The 26,352-nt window shown below is 38.5% G+C and overlaps 1 protein-coding gene across 2 annotated transcripts in view; it reads right to left on the reverse strand.

The window, feature by feature from the left end:
- The window catches only part of LOC133122174 (vesicular glutamate transporter 1-like), a 32,674-nt gene extending 8,694 nt beyond the window's left edge, over positions 1–23,980 (reverse strand). For both annotated transcript variants that reach the window (XM_061231975.1, XM_061231974.1), the window contains exon 1: positions 23,869–23,980. In XM_061231975.1, coding sequence (XP_061087959.1) covers positions 23,869–23,930 — 62 coding nt within the window. In that variant the 5' untranslated portion in view covers positions 23,931–23,980. The remainder of the gene's footprint in view (positions 1–23,868) is intronic.
- Positions 23,981–26,352: the final 2,372 nt, after the last annotated feature.

Raw genomic sequence — 26,352 nt, forward strand, 5'->3', positions numbered from 1 at the left:
AGTATAATTCTAAAGTAATTGTAGAATTTACAATTTCGCTTTTCAAAAGGCAAAACATTGTTTGTAAAATTAATGAGGATAAGAGTCTGTATAGCTCTGAGGTTAATGTTGCCAATATCTTCCTTAATTAGAAATTAAGAAGTACAGTCGTATGCAAAAATGTGGGCACCCCTGGTCAAAAAGCCTTTTACAATTCATATCTTGATGAACAGAAGCAAACTGTGAAAAGGCTGAACTTTTTATTCTGAAGTAACTCCATGACTTCTAAAGTATCCAACTGCAGTGGCTTTTCTGTCTGGTGTTAACAATCCTCTAAACAGTTGTCCAGGGATGTCAGGATGAAGATGGTTCATTTCCACCAAGAAAGAGAAAGTGAGGCTACAAAAAACTCTCTCAATGTTTCAAACCGCCTATTTCCACTGTCAGAAACATTATTAGAAAATGGAATATAAATGGAACAGTTGAAGTCAAGACAAGGTCTGGAACACTAAGAAAATGTTCAGATAGAATGGCCTGAGACCTGGTGAGAAATGCTCAGAAGAACGCATGCATCACTGCAAAAGAGCTGCAAAAAATAGTAGCAGGCACAGGTCTAGCTGTTCACAGGACAAGAATACAACATACTTTAAACAATAAAGACCTACATGGCAGAGTTGCCAGAAAGATGCCTTTCCTATGACCTAAACACAAAATTAAGCATCTGAAGTATGAAAAAGAAGAACACTGAGAAACAAAATTTGACTGACTGAGTAATGTTAATGTTTGGTCTATCAGGGCCAAGCTGCTTAATTACTAAATTATCTTGTAATTGCAGTCATTGAAATTGGTTTTTTAAAATATTCTCTATACTGTTAGACACTATATTTGTGATGCATTAAATTGAGACCCAATCACTGAAATTACTATATTTTAACAGTTCAGAGTTTCTTTTAAAACCCCCATTTGAACGACTACAAGTTCAAGATCATTTAGTAATTAAGCAGCTTGGCCCCGATGAACCAGACATTAACAAAACTCAGCAAACAAAGCACTAAGGGAAAACATACAACAGGACATTTTCCCGAACATGGTATGATAAGAAAACATGACTATGTGGTTGCTCAACACGGATTACATTCTGTTTTCCCTGCCTATTGTTCCGGTCATCTGTAACAGGGTCGGCACAAGGGCATATATGGACTAACACAGGGCTGAGTGATTTGAAGCACTTTTCAGAACGGGTTAGAAACACGAGTCAAGCAAAGCACATTTACATTATGCTATGAAACTACCCATTCTGTCAAAGCTCATAGACTATATCAAATTCTGTGGAACATTTGAAATAGCCCTTAGAGGACACGATCAGGCCGAATCAGCCCTGGTGTCTTCAGTGGCCTTGTGGATTTAGTTTTATTGTTGTACACTGCAATGCAGGAGCACCTAGAAAAACACCTGTTGGTGTTGGTAGCTAACACTATCTCCATTATTATTGCTTAGCTAAAATAGCCTGCTATTAGTGTGTGAAAGTAGGCTGCTAAGTCACTTGTATGTATGTATGTATGTACAACGCTGTTACTCTCAAGATGTTTTATCTTTGAAATGTGTTGGCCTCCGCAGTGTTATGTGAGCTGCTGGCTGTTATGTTTACAGGTATGTACGGTCCATTTTCTAATATAGTGATTATTATACTTAATTCATTGAAGTATTTAATATACTTAATTATTTAAATGACAATATCAAAAGTGGGCGTGGTTAGCATTTTATGACCAGAGGGGGCTATTGTTTGTCAAAAGTCTGATTCATTGATTGCACAGAAACTAGGTGATATTTATTGCAATGTAAATTATGATGTATTAACATGGAAAAATAGTATATGAAGAGGAACTATGTTTTTGGGTGGATTTTTTTAGTGGGGCTTTGCCCCACCTGCCCATATAAACAGGCTGCGCCTGGTCAGTAGATTAAGTGGACTCTGTGCGTGCTGCTACCTTTGAACGCTGCTACCTTTGAACACTTGGCAGTGTAGTGAGGTGTAATTACAGGGACTGTCATGTGATGAAGGGTCCTGCTGGCATCCACCTGAGTTTGTACAGCAGAGCCATCAACCAACGGTCTAATAGCAAACCGCCTGTGCCCTAACTGCACTGGCTTCACCTCATTCGCTCACCTCAGTGGGTAACTGGATCATTGTGCCTGACTTACAACAACCTGCACTAAAAAATACCAGAGATATCCATTGCCAACAATTTAAAAACAAGTAACGGAGTACAAGCATGGATCCCAAAACAAAATAGCAAGTCATTCTGTCTGCAGGTGGAAAAATCTAAAAAGCCTTTATTAAAAAGCGGTTACATAATTAAACACCAGTGACCCACGTGTATCGAGCTGTTCTTCCTCAGGGTCAAAGTCCTAATGAATACACAAGGCATCTACATATAAATGACATCATATAGGCTACTCGAATCAATGGCTGTGGAATATAGAAAATATAAACTAAAAATGAAACCAAGAAATAGTCAAAGATAAAAAAACCCATCATCATAATGATAAAAAAATCAACAATATTCCCATAAATCATGTACAACAAACTGTGTCTGTATCCTAAAAAATATAAAATACCTGTACATACGAATATGCCTGTATGCAGGTCATGTGCCAAGGCCATATGGGTCCCGGCTGGGAGGTGTGGGGGAGGGAGATGCCACAGTCATTACTGTCATGCATTGTGCCAAACGCAGTGCCTCAACCACGTTGCAACAGCCAGGGTTGTGAAGCCTTGTTAATTGATTCCACACACTGAGCGTCCCTTTGGATGAAATCAAGCCACTTGATTAAGTAATTATCTATGCTCCTGGTTATGTATTGCTCACCCAGTGTGCAATGTTTTGCAGGGGGGTCTCATCCACTGAGTGGATGTTTGCACATAGATCTTCCAGACAATATGTTTATGCTTTCTGCTGAAGGCACGGACCACCTAAGAATGGTGGTTTCTCTTCATCATTTCAAAATAGTTAATCTGGGGTAAGATTTTATTTGAAAACCTTCTGGGAAAACCTTTAATTTCCTTCCTTGACTTTTTATTTTTCTGCTGTTTTGCATTCTCTTTAAATTAACATACACTTGTTAATTGACTGTTTGACCAACCAAACCTGAGGCATCCATTTTATGGAATCAGTGGCTCACTGTGCATGGCTGCAGTCAGTCGCACAGGGCATGACTGCATTGACCATGGCTCCTCAATATTGGTATTTCCGTGACCACACCACAGACAAGGAGAGCACAGCTCACAATGCATGGCACAGGTGGAAGATGGGTTCAATTATGCTGAATATATTATCAGTGAGTATGTTGGGAGTTCATAGCCAATAGAATGACCGGATTCAGAGCCCTGCACTTTGTGCCCTAGCATACTGCCAATTTCCGTGTACCTCTGGAATGAAAGACGAGGATATACTCATCAGAAGAAGCTTCTCCCAAGAGAAGTGTGCAGGAGTTCTTGTGTGGGAGGCATAGAATAGGGCTGTCACTGAAAATTTAGTTCATACAAATCCATCCATCCATTATCTGAACCCGCTTATCCTGGTCAGGGTCGCAGGGGGGCTGGAGCCTATCCCAGCATACATTGGGCGAAAGGCAGGAATACACCCTGGACAGGTCGCCAGTCCATCACAGGGCACACACACCATTCACTCATACACTCATACCTACGGGCAATTTAGACTCTCCAATCAGCCTAACCTGCATGTCTTTGGACTGTGGGAGGAAACCGGAGTACCCGGAGGAAACCCACGCAGACACGGGGAGAACATGCAAACTCCGCACAGAGAGGCCCCGGCCGACGGGGATTCGAACCCAGGACCTCCTTGCTGTGAGGCGGCAGTGCTACCCACTGCACCATCCGTGCCGCCCTCATACAAATCTCTACTGTCAAAATATAAATGAACCGTTGCCTAAATGTATAATTATTATGGCCCAGTTTTAATTTTGTATAAATTACCCTGTAGTTAAATAGCATAAATGTGCTATATTATAATGAAGAAATAATGACAACAGTATCTCTGTGTTTTATTCAACCAAATAAAACCAAGGAAAATCATAACAATGAATGATGCCATTCAAATGAATAAATCAATCAATCAATAAACTGACTTAAAAGAAATGATTAATAAAGGGGACTGGGATGTATGGGCGTATTATGAACGTAATACTAGACCATAAAACCAATCAGACAAGCTAGGAATTCACAACAATGGCATGGTTTACTTAAATGCAAACAAAACTGTTCAAATGTTGTTATTATTCAACTATGCTGCTGCCCTGGAATCTGGAAGCAAACCCCAGAGTTACAGACTGACTGATGGGATATGAACCCCGAAATTTGAAAATGTATCATTGCTTTTCCTACTTCTGGGTGGTTTCAGCATCTCAGAAACTGCTGATCACCATGGATTTTCATGCACAACAGTCTCTAGAGTTTGCAGAGGATGGTGCAAAAAAAACTAAAAACATCAGTGAGCAGCAATTCTGCTGGAAAAAGTAAATGAGAGAGGTCAGAGGTGAAGGGCCAGACTGGTCGAAGCTGACGGGAATGTGATAGTAATGCAAATACCCACGCATTATAAAGTATGCAGAAGAGTATCTCTGAACACACAATGTGTCAAACCTCTATGAGGATAAGCTACAGCAACAGAAGACCAATATGTCTAAAAAATAAATACCTAATAAAGTGATAAAGTGCTCACTGAGTGTATAATAAACTAGACCCAATAAACCCCTTAAAAACTCCTGTATGCAAATAACACATCAACACAGGATAATGATGTGGATAACTCAGACATTATTGGTCCTTGATCAAAAATTTATAGATTTCACTGAGGATAAATTATTAATTTGACTCCCCTCCCTCCCACTGTTTTCTTTTTTCATTTCCTACTCTCATATATTGTTCCAGAGACATTTCTGCACAGTTAGTAAGCCACTGATGGTACAATCTAATATAGTAAAATCACTGATGGTGCAATCTAATATAGTAAAATTATGGAGAAAAAAATGACCATCCATTTTTAAGTTTCTCTTTTCACTTTTTTAGGCTTCTTCATTAACCCCCTCCCCCACCCCTCCTGTTTCTCCTTCTGTTGTTTTACAGCATCTTGCCCAGTCTATACCTAATGCAGATCCTCCTTAATCCTCTTGTCTTTCTCTGTCCCTCAGTAAATCACTTGTAACACGCGATCAGTGCAAGTCCAAGATGGGCTGAGAGGGTTAACCCTTTCCACCTAGAGGGCAATTTCCACCTATTTTGTACTAGTCCTATAAAAGTGGCAATATCTCAAAAACGATTTACTCCATACACATGGTTAAATACTTACATTAAAGAATAGGCTTGTACCATTGAGAAATTTGAAACAGAACAAATTTATGTCAGACTATGTACATACAGCGTACACACAACTTACACTAAAATACAAAAACATTTTAAAACCTTATGTTTTAAATTTGATATCAACTCCAAATGACTTTTCCCAAAACTTCACTCAGATGTCCTCAAGTGTCCCCAAATCTCTCCAAATACAAAACATTAACCTTCATGTGTTTTATTCACATACATTTAGTTAGCACTTTATTAGGTATTTATTAGACGTATTATTTAGACTTAAGTCTAGCTAAGTCTTCTGCTACTTAGAGGATTGACAGGTTGTGTGTTCAGATATGCATACCACTGTTCTAATGTGTGGTCATTTACGTCACCTTCCTGTCAGCTCCGACCAGTCTGGCCCTTATCCTCTGACCTCTCTCATTAACAATGCATTTTCTGCCCATAGAACTGCTGCTCACTGGATGTTTTTTGTTTTTCCGCACCATTCTCTGCTAACTCACAGGATATCAGCAGTTTCTGAGATACTCAAACCACACTGTCTGGCACCAAAAATCATTCCACAGTCAAAGTCACTTAGTTCACATTTCTTCCCCATTTGGTCTGAAAAACAGTTGAACCTCTTGACCACATGTACATGCATTTATACATTTTGTTGCTGCCATATGATTAGCTGATTAAATATTTGCATTAACAAGCTAGTGTAAAGGTCTACCTAATAAAGTGTTCATTGAGTGTATATGAGAGTATGCATTTTTATAAAGCATGCCCAAATTGTTAAAAAAGTTATCCAAAAATGATTACTCAATGCTTTCTAACAAACCTGCATCACATTTAAAATGTAACTTTATTTAAATATTTAATTAACCAGAGCCCCGTTAGTCAGTACAATTTCAGGTTTAAATCTATACAAAGTCCAAATGTCCAAAATTTCGTACATCTGCATAGGCAAATGCACCGATATTCCTAAACTGTCGGTCGGTTGTATATGACACATTACACCTTGTTGGAAAGGGTAGGAAACCCCATACAAGAAGCATGCCATGTTTTACATTAGTCCATCTTAACCCGCCTATCCTAAACAGGGTCGCAGGGGAGCTGGAGCCTATCCCAGCATACATTGGGCAGGAATACACCCTGGACAGGTCGCCAGTCCATCGCAGGGCACACACACCATTCACTCACACACTCATAACCACTCTCCAATCAGGCCCCGGCTGACCGAGATTCAAACCCAGGACCTCCTTGCTGTGAGGCGGCAGTGCTACCCACTGCACCATCTGTGCCGCATTGTTTTACATTAGTTCAGTACTGAAATTACCTTGCAATGCATTTCAAGTAGTTCAAGATAGCATTTGCTTAGGAATAGTCCTGGCAAAAACTGAATGAATTACAAAATAAATGTTATTCAGAAAACAGTTGTAGCTTCATAACCAGATGGGTTATTTGGTTCCATAAATATGTCTGTATCAAATAATTTGCAAAACAAACTTGTATTTCTACCAAACTGGAAATGTCCGCTCGTGGAGTAAAATGGGTTTCTGTAAAGAAACATACTTTCATCATAATGCAGTCATCTGTTCTTAGTTCTTCATCTAACACTGTACCAATGCTCAGACAAAATGTAAAGTACCATATAGTAAACTACCTGATTTAATATAGCTTAGGAAACCCAGATAACATAAAACAGTTGACTAACCCTAGCCTGATCAAGACAACATAACCTTTTCAGTGAATGCAAAATGTCCTATGGCTATAAAGTCATGGACTACAATTGTGGGATTAAATGGACAGCATTGATATCCAGGGCTGCAGTTTGACTACCGAAGGAAACAAGGATCAAAGCTATCTGGATCAAATATTATTGAGGAAAATGTCAGGGACACAGAGGACATAAGAGAAGGTAAGCAGCTGTGAATATTGATACAAGCCTGCTATAAATTCATGCCATCACCACAAAATAGACTTGAGCTTGAACTTATTTTCTTTCCATTGGAACCCCAAACTTCTTTATTAATTAGTTGTTTTCATTTTGCCTGTATCACATACTTGAGCCAATCATGCAGTATCATATTGTATCTTCTGTCATGTTTTTTTAATTGTCTAAATTTCCAGTTAACACAGAGAGCTAACTACAAAATAAAGACAGGACAGGCACAGCCAGGAAAGTTATTAAATCAAACTGAAATAGTGTACCATGATATGGGTAACTGGTTTCGGTGTAGATATCCCTCATTTTAGTGAGAAAGTGCCGGATGAATCAGAGACTTTTTAGCTTCTGTTCTGATTACAAGAATCTCAAAACCCCAAAAGAGGAGATTCATCAATATGTCAGTAATGACTGTATTTAAAATACTTTTGGACAAAATTGATAAATAAGGCATTAGTTTTGTTATATTGTGAACATCTAAATATATTCTCAAAATGGTTTATTGTAATTCTGTACACTTATAAATAAGGAGCAGGCCTGCTTTTGAATAATACATGGCATGTGAAATCGTGGGGATGTGTTTGACTTGATGGGGGTTGTGTATTGATCTAAAAATCAGTAGACTTCAATCAATATATTAGTATACAATTTGTTATTATTGTAATTATTGTAGTTATTTTTTTATCTGGACCTGCTGCTGCCAGATGGGGAGAGAGATGTTGAGAGAAAGAGGTAGGGGAAGGGTGACTGGCTGGGGGAAGTGAGAACACATTTTTCAGGATAAAAGGTGTTTTATCATTTAGTATGCAATCTATAGTATTTTATACCTCATACATGACCCATAATATCACTTAGTTTACTTGGAGGCTCAAAATGTCCCATTTTTCAAAACCTGCCTAGACATAGCTTAGAAAAAGCGATGTTCATTTTGGTGATGTTATCATCAAATTTGAAATAGATTTGTCCGGTGTTTTTGCTGTGGTTCCATTGCGTTTCTAAGCCCACCAGACACAGTCATGAGCATCTGTGTCCACTCAAATACCAAAAATATTTCAGTGAGAAAAGGAGGTTCCCACGTCCACTGTGTTCCAGCATCTGTAACTTTGTTTTTGTACTATTTACAGTAATTCTGGCTTTTGAAAAAGAACACCCCATGGTTTACCTTTCAGAAGAGACCAGGATTGTGCCTGTAAAGGGTTCAAGAGTAGTAACCATTTTATTTTGGGTATGTTTGTATTAAGAAAAGGGGTGATTCTTAATGGGTTAATAAAGAAACCGCAAGCATTCAGAAATGTATCCACAATATATGAATGATGTCTGATTCAGTTATGAATTCTTTATTAAAAATGAATAACTATACTGTACATGGAAGTGTAACTGGGATGTCCAGCTTGTCCAAAGGTCATTTATCAAGCTTTTTTTAATTAGCATTGACAGAGGGATCTATATTGCACATGCATAGTTAATATCTTTTACTTTTCAACAGCGGAGGTTGTTTTATTATGGCAAGAATGTAAGCTATCTTAAAATAATCAAAATTCTCTGAAAATTAATTATCAACCCTATTAACCACAAGTAATACAGCCTCCAGCCTCTCTTCCTGCATGTTAGCCTCTGCCCACATACAGCGCAATAACTTTTTAATCTGTCACCCACAGAATAGGAGTACAATTACTCAACTCTGGAAATTAATTTAGTAATACAAAGAAAAATGCCAACCCTTTCCGAGTACTGTCTCGTTTAGAGCTCCTCCCTTCCTCAATGCGGTTCATGTTTACCACTGTCACCCAGAGCAATGCCACTTTGCTATATAATCCAGCGGCAGTATTTGCTCTTACTATCAACCCTGCACACACAAAAATAGAACACAAAAAAAGAAGAAGAACCACAGACAAATGTAATGTAAGAACTTGAGCAAACACTCGGGGGAAGGATATATAAAAATATAGCCTGTTGGATTTCTTCAAATTAAACAAACAGAAAGTAAACTTCACAGAATGAACTTAATAAACTTCATTCACAGAACAGAAGCTGTCAGACTGCAACTTCCAATGAGACTGTACATTTTATGCCTAAGTTTCATATTAATTTAAACTTGAAATCACCTGTCCTTCAGATGGTATTACGACTGCTGCATTCTATTCCTGTGGAAAGGTTTATGACAGATTTACGAATTATGAACATGGGTTGCATGGAGTCTGTCACACCTGATCATTACATTGGAATTTTCAATTTACAAGGCTGGCATATTGGAGACCTGTGGGGAGAAAATGATTTACGATAATGTCACCCAAATGTAGGGATTGTTCGGTCAGCCAGGTTTTGCATCTCATTACTCTCTAGTAACCCCTGCTGGCCAATTGGCTGTGGAGATAGCAGCATGAGCATGGCTGTATATAATTGAGCATTCCAGCTTGGGGTGTAAAAGGGACAGCATTAAAAAATAATAATAATATGGTTGGAATACAAGCTGACTCATGCAAGGACTGGCACCTCATCCGGGAGGGAACTCAATCCATGGACTGGGCACGGTGTGATTGACACTGCACAAGGGATCTCAGGTGATGTAAATGGTAAATGCATTTATAAAGCGCCTTTATCCAAAACGCTGTACAATTGATGCATCTCATTCACTCACTCCCTCTCACACACCAACGGCGATTGGCTGCCACGTATGGCAACAACCAGCTCATCGGGAGCACGCACATACACACACACACACACACAGACAGTCCTAACACAGTCCAAACACTGCACTGATCAGGCACTACTGCAGTGAGCACAGTTGAGAAGAGCAGGACTCACAGACGGCAGAGGGAGAGCTGCATCCCGGCAGCATGGCCACATTTGTTCTGATTGAAAGAGATCATATTACAGGGCCCAGTGTTTTTCCACCAGCTCTCGCAGCTCATCTAACCTCTTGTCCGCTTACTCATCTTTAAAGAAATTGAACCCAGCATGTTGATCACACTGATATGAAAGGGCCAGGATGCTCAACCCTAAAGCAGAACTACGGGTTTTGCTGCAGCACGCCGCTGAAGTAGTTCTGCTTTGCAGCAACATCTTACATTACATGGTGTGCTGTTAATCAGCCACTGAGGTTGAAAGTGAGTCAGTAGGGGCTTGCCAGCTGTACCCCAGGTTAACAGTGAAAGTGTGTTCAGGTGGTAATTCAGCTATTAAGAGATTTTGTGTTAGCACATTAGGGACCAGTTTCACAGACACAGATTAAGCCTAGTACACAAATAAATTCAATTTTGAATGGAGATTCTCCATAGAAAACTCGATTTAGTTCAGAACTAAGTCTGCATCTGTGAAACTTGCCCTAGCTCTGAGCTAATGTTCACACTTAGCTTACATGTTTTCATAATGGTGAAATGTAATATAGGCAGTAATCAAATTTTTTTTATTCATTATTACAGGTAATAAATAAAGCTTTTTGATATTTTCTATTCTCCACTATAACGCAATGATGGATATAGTTAGGAAAGTAGAGCACAATTAGAATTATGTGTTTGTGTTTTTTCTCCTGCTGGTGGAGGAAGAGCTGAACTCAGGCTGTCTGTTCAGTATCATGTCACATTAGAATTCCCAGAGATCATTATAACATTAAAATTGTGCAACTTGTTTCAGTAATCACCCATCTCTGACTAGAATATAAAACTTTTTAAAATTGAATAATAGAATCTGAAAATAAATATAAGCATACTACACTACGTCAGACTGTTACAACCCGGTCTAGGTGAGACTGTAACAGGATAAATGATTCCAATGGAGTGTGAAATGGGGAGGGTAAATTAAAACTTCAGACCAACAAGTAACTTTGGTCCTATCTGCTGAACCAAAATTAACTAAACCTGGCTAGTCTTCAAAGGTTCATCAGGTAAGGGGTGGCTGCTTGAATGCTGAGCTTCAGAACGCTTAATCTGCAGGCTGTGAACAAGAATTTGAATATGTACCCCGAAAAGCGATTTAGATTTCCACCCAGATCAACCTTCAAAAATAATAAAGAAAAAATTAAGCAAAATAACAAAATGGAGTACTGATAGAAGGATGTGTAATGCAGCTGGGAACACTCACTATACGGAGAGCAGGGCAGCAAAACGAGAGTTGAAGCCTGGCTGAGCGAATCAGGGTCAAACATAAGAAATACAGCGGGGCAGTCAGACTAAAGAGATAAGAATCAGAGTCAAATAGAATGAGGCAATGGTCAAACACAAAATCCAATATGCAAACAAATCAAAAAGGGCTAGGTGAGAATCTAACATCAAACAAGATATGGTCAAACATGTCAACAAAGTAATCATAAGTCCAGACTGTACAACTAAATCGATCATAGTCTTACAAGTCGCAAAGATACACAAAGGTATATGACAGCGGTTGTAACACAGACTTTGTCTTGTCTCTGCAAGAGCTACAGTAGTGCGCAAAAATGTGGGCACCCTGTTCAAAAAGCCCTTTTCAATTAATATCTAACTGAACAGAAACCTGACCTCTAAATGCTAAGCATTAAACATGACACATTTATTCAAGCAAGATTACTTTTCCTTTAAATTTTTTACAGTTTCAAAATAATGAAAAAAGGAAAAAGGCCATAGTAAATGCTTTCTGTAGCCAGAAAGAGTCCTTTTCATTCTTGCTTTTGGAATTTTTCCACATTCTCCCTGGCAGAACACCTCTAGCACAGAAATATTGCATGTATGGCATCTCTCCACAGACTTGTCCTTGCTTTGGATCATTATTTTGCTGGAATACCCAACCTCTCTTCAGCTTCAATGTCTTGACTGACCTCAACTGCTGTAGTTTTCCATGTTCGACCTGTTCAATGTCTGTTGCTCAGTGCGCCAGCAGTTTCTTTCTTTTTCAGGACATTCCAAGTTGTTGTACAAGCTATAGCCAATGCTTGTGCAATGGCTCTGATCAATATCCCATATTTTCTAAGCTTCAAAATGGCTTGCTCTTCTCCCAAAGACAGCTCTCTGGTCTTTATGTTTATTCTTCTAACACAAATGCAGTCTTCACAGGCAAAACCCAAGACTAAAACCAAGAGTATACATTCAGAACTATTTATTGTTTAACAAATCAAACAGGACACATCTGGGCAACAAGAAACACCTATCAGTCACATGCTCCACTACTTTGCTCACCTGAGTGGGTGGTCTGATACAAAAGGTGATATGTTCTAAGTTGTTTAACAAATCTAAATAAACAGACCATGAAATAAAAGCTGAAATTCAGATCTCTCATGTCATGTACATCTTTTGACCTCAAACTCAATTGTCTTCAGTGTATAGCAAAAAGAAAATAATTGACCTTTCTGTTCCAATACTTTTGGAGGGCATTGTAGCTGTATAGCTGTTGCTACAGTAGTACCACAGTACAGTAAAAGGTGTTTTACATTGGACAGATATTCTACATGCTCAATGCCCTTACTAACTGAATTAACACCACAGACTGTCACTTTCGACATGGCTCAGGCAGTAAGAGCAGTCATCTGGCAGTTGGAGGGTTGCCAGTTCGATCCCCCGCCCGGCTGTGTCGAAGTGTCCCTGAGCAGGACACCTCAGCCCCAAATGCTCCTGACGAGCTGGTCGGTGCCTTGCATGGCAGCCAATCGCTGTCGGTGTGTGTGTATGAATAGGTGAATGAGAAGCATCAATTATACAGCGCTTTGGATAAAGGCGCTATATAAATTCCAACCATTTACCATTTACCATTTACTTTCTCTGTGCTAGGAAATTGTTGGTAAGTTATTTGCTAGTATTTCGTTCTAAAGGCATAACAGCAGTTCAAGCATATTATTATTTGATACAAATCATAAGTTACACCAATTTACTTTGTTAAGCCCTTGAAAGCATTGCCTGTACATTAAATTGGAAGTGTTCTGTATATATTAATTTTATAAGTGCTGATAATGTGCAATATGTTCGATGTGCATGTCATTAATATTAACATTATTCCGTTTATCGCACATTATCAATAATGTCCTTGCAGAATGAAATTTGGTATCGTTCATTGTGGCCAATCATTGACTAATTTCAAGGTTATTTGCCAAGCAAAAGTTATATAAATTATTTGATATATAGCTGCTTGATATAAGAAGATGCTTAGTTTGGACATACAGTTAAGTGTGTACGTATTTGGACAATGCAAACTTTGAGGGTATGTGCATCCATGTGCATACAGCCCTTTTTATAGATAGTCCCCCCATTCATTTGGGGGGGGGGGGGATAATTGGACATATGGCCAGCTATATGTCTTCACGTCATTAGTTCATACACAAGAAAGCTAAAAGGCTTAGAGTTCATTCTAAGTGTGTATTTGCATTTGAAGTCTGTTGCTATTGTCTCTTAACATGAAGATAAAATAAACAAGAATGCTAGTAAATTATGCCATCCTCATACTGGAAAATCCGAAACACTGGGTGTGTCAAAATCAACTGTGAGCTCAGCAATAGCAAAGATAAAGAAAGACATAGTAGACCACAGAAGACCACTTGTCACGTTTCATGTTTGTCACATCATGTTTCATGTTTAGTTATTGTATTAGTTATGTTATTGTCATGTCATGTATTATGTTAGTCTAGTCTCGCCATGTTTTTATGTTTTATTTCTAGTTACGTTTCATTTTCATGTCATGTTATGTTTCATGTTTAGTTGTTGTTACAATTTTATTGTTAGTCTTGTCATGTCACATTATGTAGTTTATTCATGTAACAGCTACGAACTTGTTATGTCATGATTTATGTTTGTTTCATGTTATGTGGTTCTGTTCATTGTTTAGCATACACTTTTTCGTGTCTTTCTGCAAACCTTGCATTCCTGCTTTCTCTCTCTCCCTTTCTGTCACACACACCCTAATTGTTTCAATTTCCCTAGTCTTCTTACTAATCTACTAACTTTAGATCAGGATTGGGTGATACTAACATTCTAACCATGTGTTCATGTTACCTTACGTTTCTTGTGCATGTCATTTACTAATTTACTAACGCTAGGGCAGGATAGGTTTATTACTAACAATTACTAATTATCTCGTTAACTTGTCAATCCTGCATACCTGATTTCCATTCTCATGCTGCTCTCAAGCTAATTGTCTACACCTGTCTACACCTGCATATAAAGCTCAGTTTCATGTCATGTCTTTGCGAAATTGTTCGTCAGTGCACCGCTTTAGTGGTTTTTGTCAAGCCATTGTCTACCCGGTACAATCCAAGCCTGTTTATTGACCAAAGATTATTGACTTCTGTTTTGTTGACCATTGCCTACCTGTACCACGACTTTGCCTGCTGTCTTTGTGCTTTTGCCCCGCGGAGCAGACTTCGGTCTTGACTCTTGCGCCGTCATCGACCCTGAGCCTGCCTACCATCCGCCTGTACTTCTGCCCCGCTGACAGCTTTCCTGGCTACTTGACCTTTTGCATGGTGTACCGATTACGAGACTGCCTTCTCCCTCGGTACTGTACTTTGGTTTTGGCTGGATTTTACATGTATGAACATTGCTTGTTTTTTGACTATGCTCACTGGACATCCCCTGAATAAAGCCCTGACAGGTATTTATTACACCCCTGTTTCTGAGTCGTGCATTTTGGGTCCAACCCCCTGCACACCCATCTCACCACTGTAGTGGATGACTGGAGAATACTTTCAATTGTGAAACAAATCAATAGCACAGGGTGTAGGCTTAGATGTATCAAATGGCACCATAAAGAGAAGAGAACCCCATCAGATACACCACACAGTAGAAATATTTGAGGAGCTGAGTAGCAAAGTAATGCATTTGGTGCTACTGGAACAGGATTAATTTAGTGTGATCTTATCTGACTCCAAAATAATGTTTTAACTTTTCCACTGTGCTAAGAGTTATACATAGGAGACTATAGCAACTTGGGGCTATAGCTGATTGAGGGGCTATGGCCTCTTTCTGCCAGTCGTGTGGCTCTATGAGGGTTGATATCTTGGTAGATATGGATTGTGCCTCTTGCTTGTGTAGCCTACAATAATACACGTGTTTCTTATGAGGTCACTAGTGTATTGATGAATATTCATTCATTCATTCATTATCCTAACCTGCTTATCCTGTACAGGGTCGCAGGGGGGCTGGAGCCTATCCCAGCATACATTGGGCGAAAGGCAGGAATACACCCTGGACAGGTCACCAGTCCATCGCAGGGCACACACACCATTCACTCACACACTCATACCTACGGGCAATTCAGACTCTCCAATCAGCCTAACCTGCATGTCTTTGGACTGTGGGAGGAAACCCACGCAGACACAGGGAGAACATGCAAACTCCGCACAGAGAGGCCCCGCCCGATGGGGATTCGAACCCAGGACCTCCTTGCTGTGTGGCGGCAGTGCTACCCACTGCACCATCCGTGCCGCCGTATTGATGAATATGGGGTGAAGATATCCTGAATTCTATGTGTATGTTAGGACATTTAAATGACTAGGTATGCAGTGGTTTAGAGTTAAAGAGGAATAGCAAATGTAATTTATTATAGAATGGGTTCAATAATGACAGTATACAGTGGTGAGAAATATGGGTGTACTGGAATAGCTATACACGAATGCTGCGTAGATCATGTTCACAAGTCTCCCAGACCCATTCTACTTTCCAAAAACACCAAACATGATCATACTGTATGGAAGACAACATCCCATCAGAGGTAGCAGAATAATTGCAATGATTTCTCAAACCTTCCTGACTCCCTGTCAACACCGTAAACACAGTCCACAGATCAGATGTCCGGTTTTTCCCTGGACAGCCCCATATTTCAGTCCCTTTAAAAATGTCCAACTTATTCTAGGAAAAAATATAAATTTTCCCATATATTAGTTGTAGCATATTTTAATGGGTTTTTCAGATTCTACATTTTCATATGTTCTCATTGCGTTGCATAAATGGTCCTCAAGGAAATCTGGTCACCCTAGGTGAACTTGCAGTCTTCTGTAAAGTACATTTAAAAAACTGGAGCACATCTGTCTTATGGATAGATGAAACCAGTATTAACCAATGCCAAAGTCATGGAAAGAGAAAACAGTGGAGAAAGAAAGGAACTGCTCCTGAGACTCTCAGAGTCACTCACCTGTGACTCTGTGAAAGTGTTATGGCTTGGGCATATATGGCTGCTACTGGAAATTACTCACATCCCTTTGTGATTTATTGATTTATTGATGGCAGCAGCAGGATGAATTCTGAAGTATACAGAAGCACCTTATCTGCTCAGATCAAAGGAAATGTTTCAAACTTGTTGGATGGAATTTCACCTTTCAGCAGGATAATGACCCCTAAACATACAGCTAAAGCAACCAAGGAGTTTTTCAGGGCTTGAAAGTAGAATATTCTAGACTGGCCAAGTCAACTGCCTGTCCTGAACCCAACTGAACATGTGTTGCACAGGGCTGAAGGCAAAATGCCCCAGAAACAGGGATTTATAACAAATTATTCTTTAATTTTGTTTCGTTCTGAACAAACACGGTATAATAAAGTTTCTGTTCCAGTGCTCAGCCCATGTAAATGAATGGAATAACGGTTAGAACTAAATATAAAACAACAACAACAAAAAAAATTATTGCTATGGCAACAGGGGGGGTACATGAGCTTCAAAGTTCACAAATTGGACATTTAAAAATTTGGGTGGGATTGGAGATGCCACAAAAAAAGGACAAAAAGCCAAGCCTCTCTGCCAATGATAAATGTGCCGTGTCTCAATGTACAGTGGGGTGTATCTGTGCTTTCTTTCCCTTTCTGAAACAGATGTGTCTCAGTGGGACTCATTTACCAACCATCTTCCAGACTGTCTGACCTTCATGTGCACTCAGACACACACTGTTCACTACATACACATAATATACCACATTTTATATATATTCCAGGACATTAAACTGAACTGGATAAATTGTAGCTGGGATCATATAAATGATCAGACATATTGATAAAACCACAAAGTCACTTCAGAGGTTTTCATCTGTGATAAAGAGGATTTCTGATCTCTGCAATCAGGTATTATATATGGGTATAAACCCACTCAACTATTCAAACAATAAAGCATGTACAGTACATATACTCAAAAGGTGAGGAGAATTAATTAGACAGAAATATGAAGAACATTGAATAAAACAATGACTTATTTATTTGCGTATCAAACTCTTATCCAGGGCAACTAATCTGCATATTGTAGTAGCTTAGTGAATGATACATACAATAATATGTGTGATAGAGTATTATAATTCAAGGGTTTTTACTAACATCAAGTGGCTTGAACATGCTTCCAATTTTGCAAGCAGAAACTGTGAGCCATGCAGGAGTACAACTAGTACAACAACCTTTGATTTATATTAAAACAAAGAATTATTCCAATCTCTTTTTCAAATTTTTTTACACGATTTTGTTTCACTCCCGCTACTTTCAACTGAACTGGCAGGAATGTCCTCGAACTGCACCGATGGTCTATAGTCATAGTGAAGACATGCATCTTCTTTCTAGATTTAAAATATTTGCTCAGATATGTGGATATATTTTTTAATTAAGCAAAAACCTAAAAGTGTTAGGTTGTTCAGTTTCCCCAATGTACAACATGAAGAACTCTATAAATCACTATACCACACCTAGTATAATCCATACCTATAAACAGAATTGCACTTTGCTAGCTTTAGCTGTACAGAACAAACAAAGTTAATATTCCTGGTATAAGTTTATAACAGCAATGTTATTTGCTCCCTAGTACAACAATAGGACCACAATGGAAATAAGTTACCTTGATAATTTTACTATGTATATGGTTATTGCCTAGTTGTAGTTGTTGGGCTACTGACACAATGTATATTTCAAAATGTCAAATAAAATCAATAAATCAATGAGCTAGCTTGGATGCTTGTACGGAGCTCTGCAAATTACACTGCACACTAATCTCAGATACACTCATTTTAACACAGTGCAAGGAGTGCTGGAAAAATGTAGTGTACATGCTATGGCAGTATTAAACTAAAGAACAGCAGATTTTTAAGGATTGCTAATGATTGTTGAGGATATTGGTCTGTAAATGGCAAATAACAAACAGTGAGGGATGCATCCAATTGATACAAAAAAGATGCAAAAATCCAGAGAACTTTCCAGAATTGTACAGATTTTATGCACAGCCACCAGGACATTTGGGCCACCTGACCTCTGGCCACCCCATCCTTGCACAATTACAGTACAATTGTTCAGGGCCCCAGTCAGTCAGACCCCTTGGAATTATCCTAACTATCCTTCGCATACAGCACTGCTGGGCATACAGTACATGCGAGTCTAACCATACCACAGCCAATGTCTCACTGCAGTGAGGGGTATGTGGTGATGCCTGGGTTGTTGTAGAGAGGACAAGATTGGGACACCAGGACACACATCAGTAAAAAACACATACAGGCTCACACCCATAGGCACACACACACACACATACAAACAATGCTCGAAACACAACAAAGTACAAAATGAACTGCATGATGAGTTCAATTTTTAAATGCAAGATGAAGTGTCATTGCAGAGGCACGCAAGAGTATAGTCAAGAAAAATGAAGTCAAGCGAAATGTCCATATTCACTATTCATCTGGGTGACATACTAATAATGTACTGTAGATACAAGCTTTTTTTAAATGGAATTTAATTCATACACAGGCAAAATGTGTTGTTGGTTTACCTTGGAAATATGTCCAGCCTCCATTCCATAAGAAGCATTCAGCTGAGAAGCATTACAGCTCAGATGCTCTTGGTGGGCATTTGTAGTAGGGTGTGTGTCAGGTTACACATTAATATAATTCCCTGGAACTTGGGGGAGGGGAGGGTGCTGAAAATATACTTTAATGGAAACCTGAATGATTCAATTCGGGCAGAACACTTAGTGTCTTGATTGCATGCAGCACCATACATGTCTACAACAAGTCTAATATGCCTACAATAGCTTACTGATATGATGGTTGTGTCCTGTATTCCTTCCAGGTACTTTAACCCCAGGGGCTCCAGTAAAATATCCTGCTGCCTATAAAGGGATTTGTACTTCACAATGTACACAGTGTGGAAGTATAAATGTGAAGGATCTTGCAAAGATCTGTATAGAGATATGGTCCAAAACTCCTTGTTCCTTTGCCAGAATTACAGGAAAAGACTCCTTACTGTTATCCTGTGTATTCACCAAGTACTAAGTACTAATCTAGGGGCATCAATAATTATGGAATCTTGAATTATGGAAACTATGGAATTTTTTTTTTTACTAATTTTGGATTTTGCTTGGTTCCATTGACATATTTATAAAGTCCAGTATTTTTCACATTTTTCCACCATTTTGAGTTTATCTCAGTAATCATATTATTTACTTTTTCAAGTATTTTTGGTGCATTGCCAGCCAATAATCGTGAAGCCCACTGTACATTGTAAAAATCTTTTGCCCTTCATAATGTCTCCTACAGACATTAATTGTGTGAAAATGAAATTAAGACTTCTGTTAATGGATGTTTTCCTTGGCACGGTATGCAGGGTAGTGCTAATACAGATAGCCTGGAAAGGAAATGTTTGTACTGTGACCTTCAGCAACTCCCCTACAGTGCTCTTGCTGTGTAAATCTGATGTATTGACTCCTCAGTTGTCAGTATGATAATAGTTGTAGGTGGACCCTCTCTTCCCTGTTGTCTATAAATGTGCCTCATGTGCCTTCAAACCCAGGACCCACAAATACTATTCTCTCTGATGCTTTGACAGAACCAGTACAAGCCATGTGAAAAGGGGAAGCAAAATATTCAAGCTTATTTTAAGGCATGATTTTAAGGCAAATAGAGACCAAAAATAAGTCTGAGATTGGAATGGATAGTGTCCTAACAAAGCTTTTGTATATGCTTACTCTGCTGAGTTTATTATAGTAACCCTGAGAGCTTTTTGATTGGGAGAATACATAAATAATTGATGAGTTGCTGAGGGTGACTAGAATGGGGGATCACATTACTGTCTGCAAGCACGGACATGCGCACACTCATTGCATATCAATCTATCTGCTACACTAGCCATATGCACCATGCATGTGTTGTACACACACGCACACATGTGCATATGTATGGAGAGTAGTCTACGTGCACCTTAATTGTACAAACAATCCAATTTAAATGCTGATACAACATATGCATGCATGGATTGCTTACTGCATGATTGTTATGTCATACATAATACAAATGCCTACTCACAGTAGGCAGGGCTATAATGTACTGACATGTAGCCTACAACATTACACACCAATATGAGTAATGGTCATAGAGATATAACTACACGTCTGATATCGTTCATATTTAAGATGTAGCCTACCAATATCCACCACTGTTTAAGTAATCGTGAATATATAGGCTACTCAAGTGTTGGGTGATTGAACGAGCATTATGCGCATAAGAAAGGACATTTTTAAAATTCGAGGGGAGATATTAAATTATACTGATCTAAATGACATTTAAGGTAGCTTAAATTACATGCCTAACCGTTTCATTTTTATCAGAACGTTCCCAAGAAATTGTTCACAAGAACAATTCTCATATTAATTTGACCGGAGGATCTTGTAAATTGTAATTGTAAATGGATACTTATTCATTGCCATTTTTGAACATGGTTAGGCTACAAACGTCACCGAAACGTGATACATTATTTTAGAAACAAAATAGCTAATTCGATCCGACAATTTATCCAATCGAAGTGTGTTCATAGAGGCCTAACTGAATATTCGAGTAGCCTAGGCCTATATCAGCATTTCATTAATTTTGTTAGAGAGCTGTAGGCTGCACAAACAGTGAAACAACGATGACAACACATCGTCTAACACATAATAATTGATAGGCGACTGAGAAAGAAATACCCTTCATTTAATTTGTTGAACTAAAACTAACATAAAACAACGTTGTTGCCTATCTGGATTAAGAGACCGTTGTACAAACTCCAGTTGAGCAAGTTTGCAGAGAAAAACAAGTTTATGCACGTGCACCAGGCTACGTCCCAGTAATCCCAAGAGTGGAAACCTGCGGGGGAGGGGAGGAAGACATTTACTAGACTAGATGTACAGGAGTGTGGGGGAAAGCTGTGAGGAAGTGACAGAAAATAGGGAGGGCTAGTTTGGGGATTTGCGTGGACCGACAGCTGGGCAGGGAAGCGAGCTATTTCGGGAGAGGATTTATGAGTTTAGTCGCTTCCTCAAATCCCCAGAGAGTGCACCACAAGACCATGCAGAAAACCATCTATCAATGCGTTTATGGACTACGATTCACCTGATATTCTATAGGCTAGGGTATTTGTAACATAGCTGTAAGTGAATTTAGTTAGAACATTATGACTAAGTCACATCGCAGTCTAATTCGCTAATTAGTGAAGACTTTGGCATTGAGTAGCATTCGCGTGCCTAGTGGCGGCCGATTTGTTAAATTGCTGTTAAATTGACTTAAACGAAAATTAAGTTAGAAATAAATCATAAATCATCGAAATGTAAGCCGTTAAAAAAGAATCACAATACATTTTATTTTATTTTTTGTGGGAATAGGAAGGGTTGGCTAGCAGATTTTTTTTAAGTTGTAGAATGCAAGGGTAGGTCGATTGGCTTTTGAAGGTTATTATAAAAAGCCTATGGCAGCTTATTCCGAAAAGTAGACAAATAAACATTCAAAACACTTTTCGACATAAAATGTTTCCTTAATATTGATATTTTCTATAATCTACCCAACTGCTTCGTTGTATAAAGTAACATTATTGTACTAGGGATTGCATGCATGTTACTCAAGGTCAGCTTCAAATAATTGCAAAGATGTCTGTGCTATCGATATTAAAGCATTCATTTTTTTTTTTTTAAATCCTGTATCCCCAGTCTATAACATAGTCTACACAATAATTAACCTTTTTCTCGTCTATAACTACTACTGATTAGAGTTATGATAATTATTTTAATGCATTATCTATTGTCGAGGCTAGAGAACATTTTTATATTTGAATTATGGGTAACGATTATACGACCTATTTCATTTTATTATTGTTTTTGGGTACTGTAGGTACTTCAATGCATTATATATATATATATATATATATATATATATATATATATATATATATATATATATATATATATATATATATATATGATTTCTTTTTAATTCAGAAAAATTAAATAGGCTTTAAAAAACATATTTCCCCACATAGGCTAGGCTATCTGTGCCGAATTATATAATAACTCATCATAGCTTTAGAAGTTACTAATAGTAATTAGTAATTTATAGTGCTGTAGCCGAACTGTTCAGTGATAATAGCCTACCTATCATTTTTCCAAATATATCATGTAGGCCTAAATGTCGTTGTGGAACTACAGGATCTATAATTACGTTTCTATTTCTGTAGCTTATTATTTACCATTAATATGTTACTGCATTATAACATTTTAATGTTCAGATTGTTGACTATTTTCATAACGGAATACATATAAGTGCCATTGTTTAAAATGTTTTTTAAAAAAACGATCACTATGTGGCTGTATTAATATGGCAATATTAATAGGCAACCTTAAACCTAACGGGTTCTATCTAGTTAATTTGTTAAGTATGAATAAGAGAAGGCTTAATATTAGCAATATAAATTAGGTCATTTATTTTAACAAGGATATCATTTCAACCTCTAGGCTCGACACACCCGCAGCCTATAACAGATAAAGTATTATAGAGTTGCCATACGAGTAGGCTACCATACCTTTTACCAACAGCGAGTTGCCAAAGCATTTTATATTTAACAATAAACTCTAGTCTTTGTGTGCATGAGTTGAATTAAACGTGTTAGAAAGCTACCACTGAATCCGAATCACATATTGTAATACAGCACATAATGCAAAAGACAAAGGAACGAAAATAATCATTGCAAACAAGAATGATCCTAGGTGATGACATTGGGTGTGCGACACATCGACATTAATAGGCCCTGAGTGAAGATAATCTAGTCAGTACTGCCCTACCGTTTGACACCACAAACTCCATATTAACAACTTAACAACTCAGAAAAAAAGGCTACTCAAAACATGTAATAAAACTCACAAGGGCGTGATCATCAAAAGCAAAGTGGACTAGGAAATTATTCCGCTGGCTTCATGGGGAGGGAAATAGCTTCCCATATAAAGCATGCTTAGTTATTTTTTAACGTACGGTCTAATACTAATTGAATAAATCAATTAATTGAATACATCTAAACTGGCCTTAATTGCAGCGCAAACTATTGTATTCCCGGTTTATACTATTTCTGACGCGAATTTAGTGTCGCGTTCCAGATTGAAGGGTGAGTTATCATTAAGGACAAACATTAGGCTACCTAGAAAGTGCATATCCACAATACTTATAGAATAATTTATGGCATCGAAGTCATTCTACAGACATGTACAGGGCTACAATAGTCTAGGTTGTAATACTTTGAAGTTAAACGTGAAATTGCCTGGTGATCAATGTGTGGGGAGAATCCAAATGGAAGAAACCTTTTCGCTTTTGTAAAAAGCAAGGGCGGGTGTACGTAGTACATCTAAAATTAGCCGTGTAAATTATATGGAGATTTTAAGGTACCTGTGTATTTTTCCCAAAGTCCTTGCCGCGGCCGCCTTAAATCTGTCTGGTCGGACCTCCATCTTCGCGACTCCGGGATCCGACCGCTTTGCTGTCCCGTGAGCACTCCCGCTTTCTCTACCTCTCTCCCTCTCTTTCACCCCTCCTCTCACACGGTCATATACCGTTAGACCAGATAGAAGACTGCCTCTTACTGGCTCGCCAACATCACCTAACAGCAAACCGTGAGCCGAGAATTAGAAGGTTCTATCTGCATTCTGAGAGTTTTTAGATATTGAGCTTCAAATATTCCAAAGTGAATGTGCTCCAAGCAGACACGACTTTAATTTTTACATTTCTTTCAACGGTATTTTTGTATACAACTTCACACATGTATTTAACGCCATATAAACAACATATTTATGACGCGAACTCGTTTTAAAAAAAAAAAGTTAAACCCTTCTAATTCTGGAAACTAGTTTTATCCCGGCAGTAGGCTATCCAATATCCATTCCCGCCCTGCTGATTTAGTTAGCCAAATCATTTCACTGATTTATTTGTTTCTCATGGTTAAAAAGACTGCGAACAGTGTTTCAGCATCAGTACGGATTTGACCTGAAAGAGGAACAGGGGCATTTATAAAATGGTATTATACGATGAAATTATATGTTTGAAGTAGCTTACGCAGAAAACTATGAGCAAAATCCCACTTTGAAGCGAGTATGCTCGTATCTGTACTATGCTAAATGAGGCCCATGGTCTGTCATTGAAAAGTCTGAACATGAATAGTCAAATAAGTTCTAAACTCCATAAAGTTCAAAACTAAAGTTTTCAAAAAAGTTCAAAACCATGAAGGGCCTGTGGTGATGGCCAGTTAAGAATTCGTCATTGGGCGGTAGGCCTACAAAATGTGCACTGGTGCGGCAGTGTGACCAACTGAAATGGCCATATATTCTCTCTCCCTTCCTGTTAATCTTTCTCTCAGTGATGGGTGCCGCTGTCCACGGTTCTGAAACACGGTTGTCCTGCGATGGCTTTCATTCAACAGAATGCATCATGTCAGAATGCTGAATCTGATATAGCTCATTCATATTACATGGAGGAAGCTGCAACTCTCCCTTACTACTACATTCGCGTTGATCACAACATATTGTTCCGATAATTAAAATAATAATAACGATGGTGGTAATGATCATGACTGCACACTTGTCACGCTCTGGGAAGACGCACGACCAGACTGACACATGCACACCGCCATCTAGCGATAAAGAAATGTGTCACCAAATAGGGCCTAAGCAATATTTATTCAGACAAAATAGACAGTTAAAATTATATATATAAAAACAAACCACAGATATACAAACATTGTAGATAGAAGTCAGAAAAATAGGAGAGGCCAGGGATGGTTGTCACACGGGTTGTTTGTCACGCTGCTTATGTCTCGCTCCCTAGAAGGCAATGTATTGGTATCAAAATGTTTCGTTTTAGGGTCAGAGTTGGGGTCCATCCCAATACATTTGAAATGTTATCTGGTTATGTCAAAGACATGTGCTTTTTACCTTACCTCATTGAGGATTTTACTATTTAACCAGTCAGTGTGTGATAAATAAACATCTTTGATGAAATAGATATTTTAAATGTATACAAATTTAGAACTTATTTGGAGACTACAATATTTATGAATGTTTAAAAATACATTTTTTTCATCTTTTTATGACAACCAGCCCCATACCATACATGTTTTCTTTCTGAGTTTTTCTTATATTAATTTAAGAGGATAAAATGTATACATACTATTACCTAAGACTTAAAGGGTTGCAATAGTGTTGAAATTACTCTTATATGATGTGTTGAAATTGAGTGAGTCACAAGTGACTAAAAAGTCTGACAACCATCCCGGGTCTCCCCTACATAATTACATAGACTGGCAGGTATTTACATAAACAACGGAACAACTTTGCAGGACATGTTGGATGCAGATTTGTACATTTAAGAATAAAAATAAAAAACACATATGCCCAATATAAATTCACGATGAATGAATGACATAATAAAAGTGTTATTTGTAATTACATTTGCGGTAATGTGTGAATGTGAGGTTCCAAGCGTACTGTAGGGCCTAGTGTTCTACCATTGCTATGAGTTCAGTCATAGATCAGTCATAGATCAGTCATAGATCAGTCATAGATCAGACAAAGCTCCTCTCCAGATTCTGAGCAGAGATGGTTTGAAGGGGGGTAGAGGTGGATAGGGAAAATGGAGGGAATGGTGCTGCCAAAGGAGGAGTGGACTGGAGTGCAGGTGGTATGTTGATAATGGAGGGGGGGTCAGAGATGGAGCCATAACCGGCCTGGCTTGTCCTTTTCTCTTTATCCATTGCAGGATAGCTGGAGAAGTAGGAGGAAGAGGCGTCTGGGAGGTCAAGCATTAGCTCTGAAAGTAAGTGAGAGAGACAGAGAGTTGTCAACCAGACCTGGGTGAAATACAAATTCAATATTTTGGATT

This window comes from Conger conger, chromosome 2 (genome assembly GCF_963514075.1).
Source record: "Conger conger chromosome 2, fConCon1.1, whole genome shotgun sequence".
Lineage (NCBI taxonomy): Eukaryota > Metazoa > Chordata > Actinopteri > Anguilliformes > Congridae > Conger > Conger conger.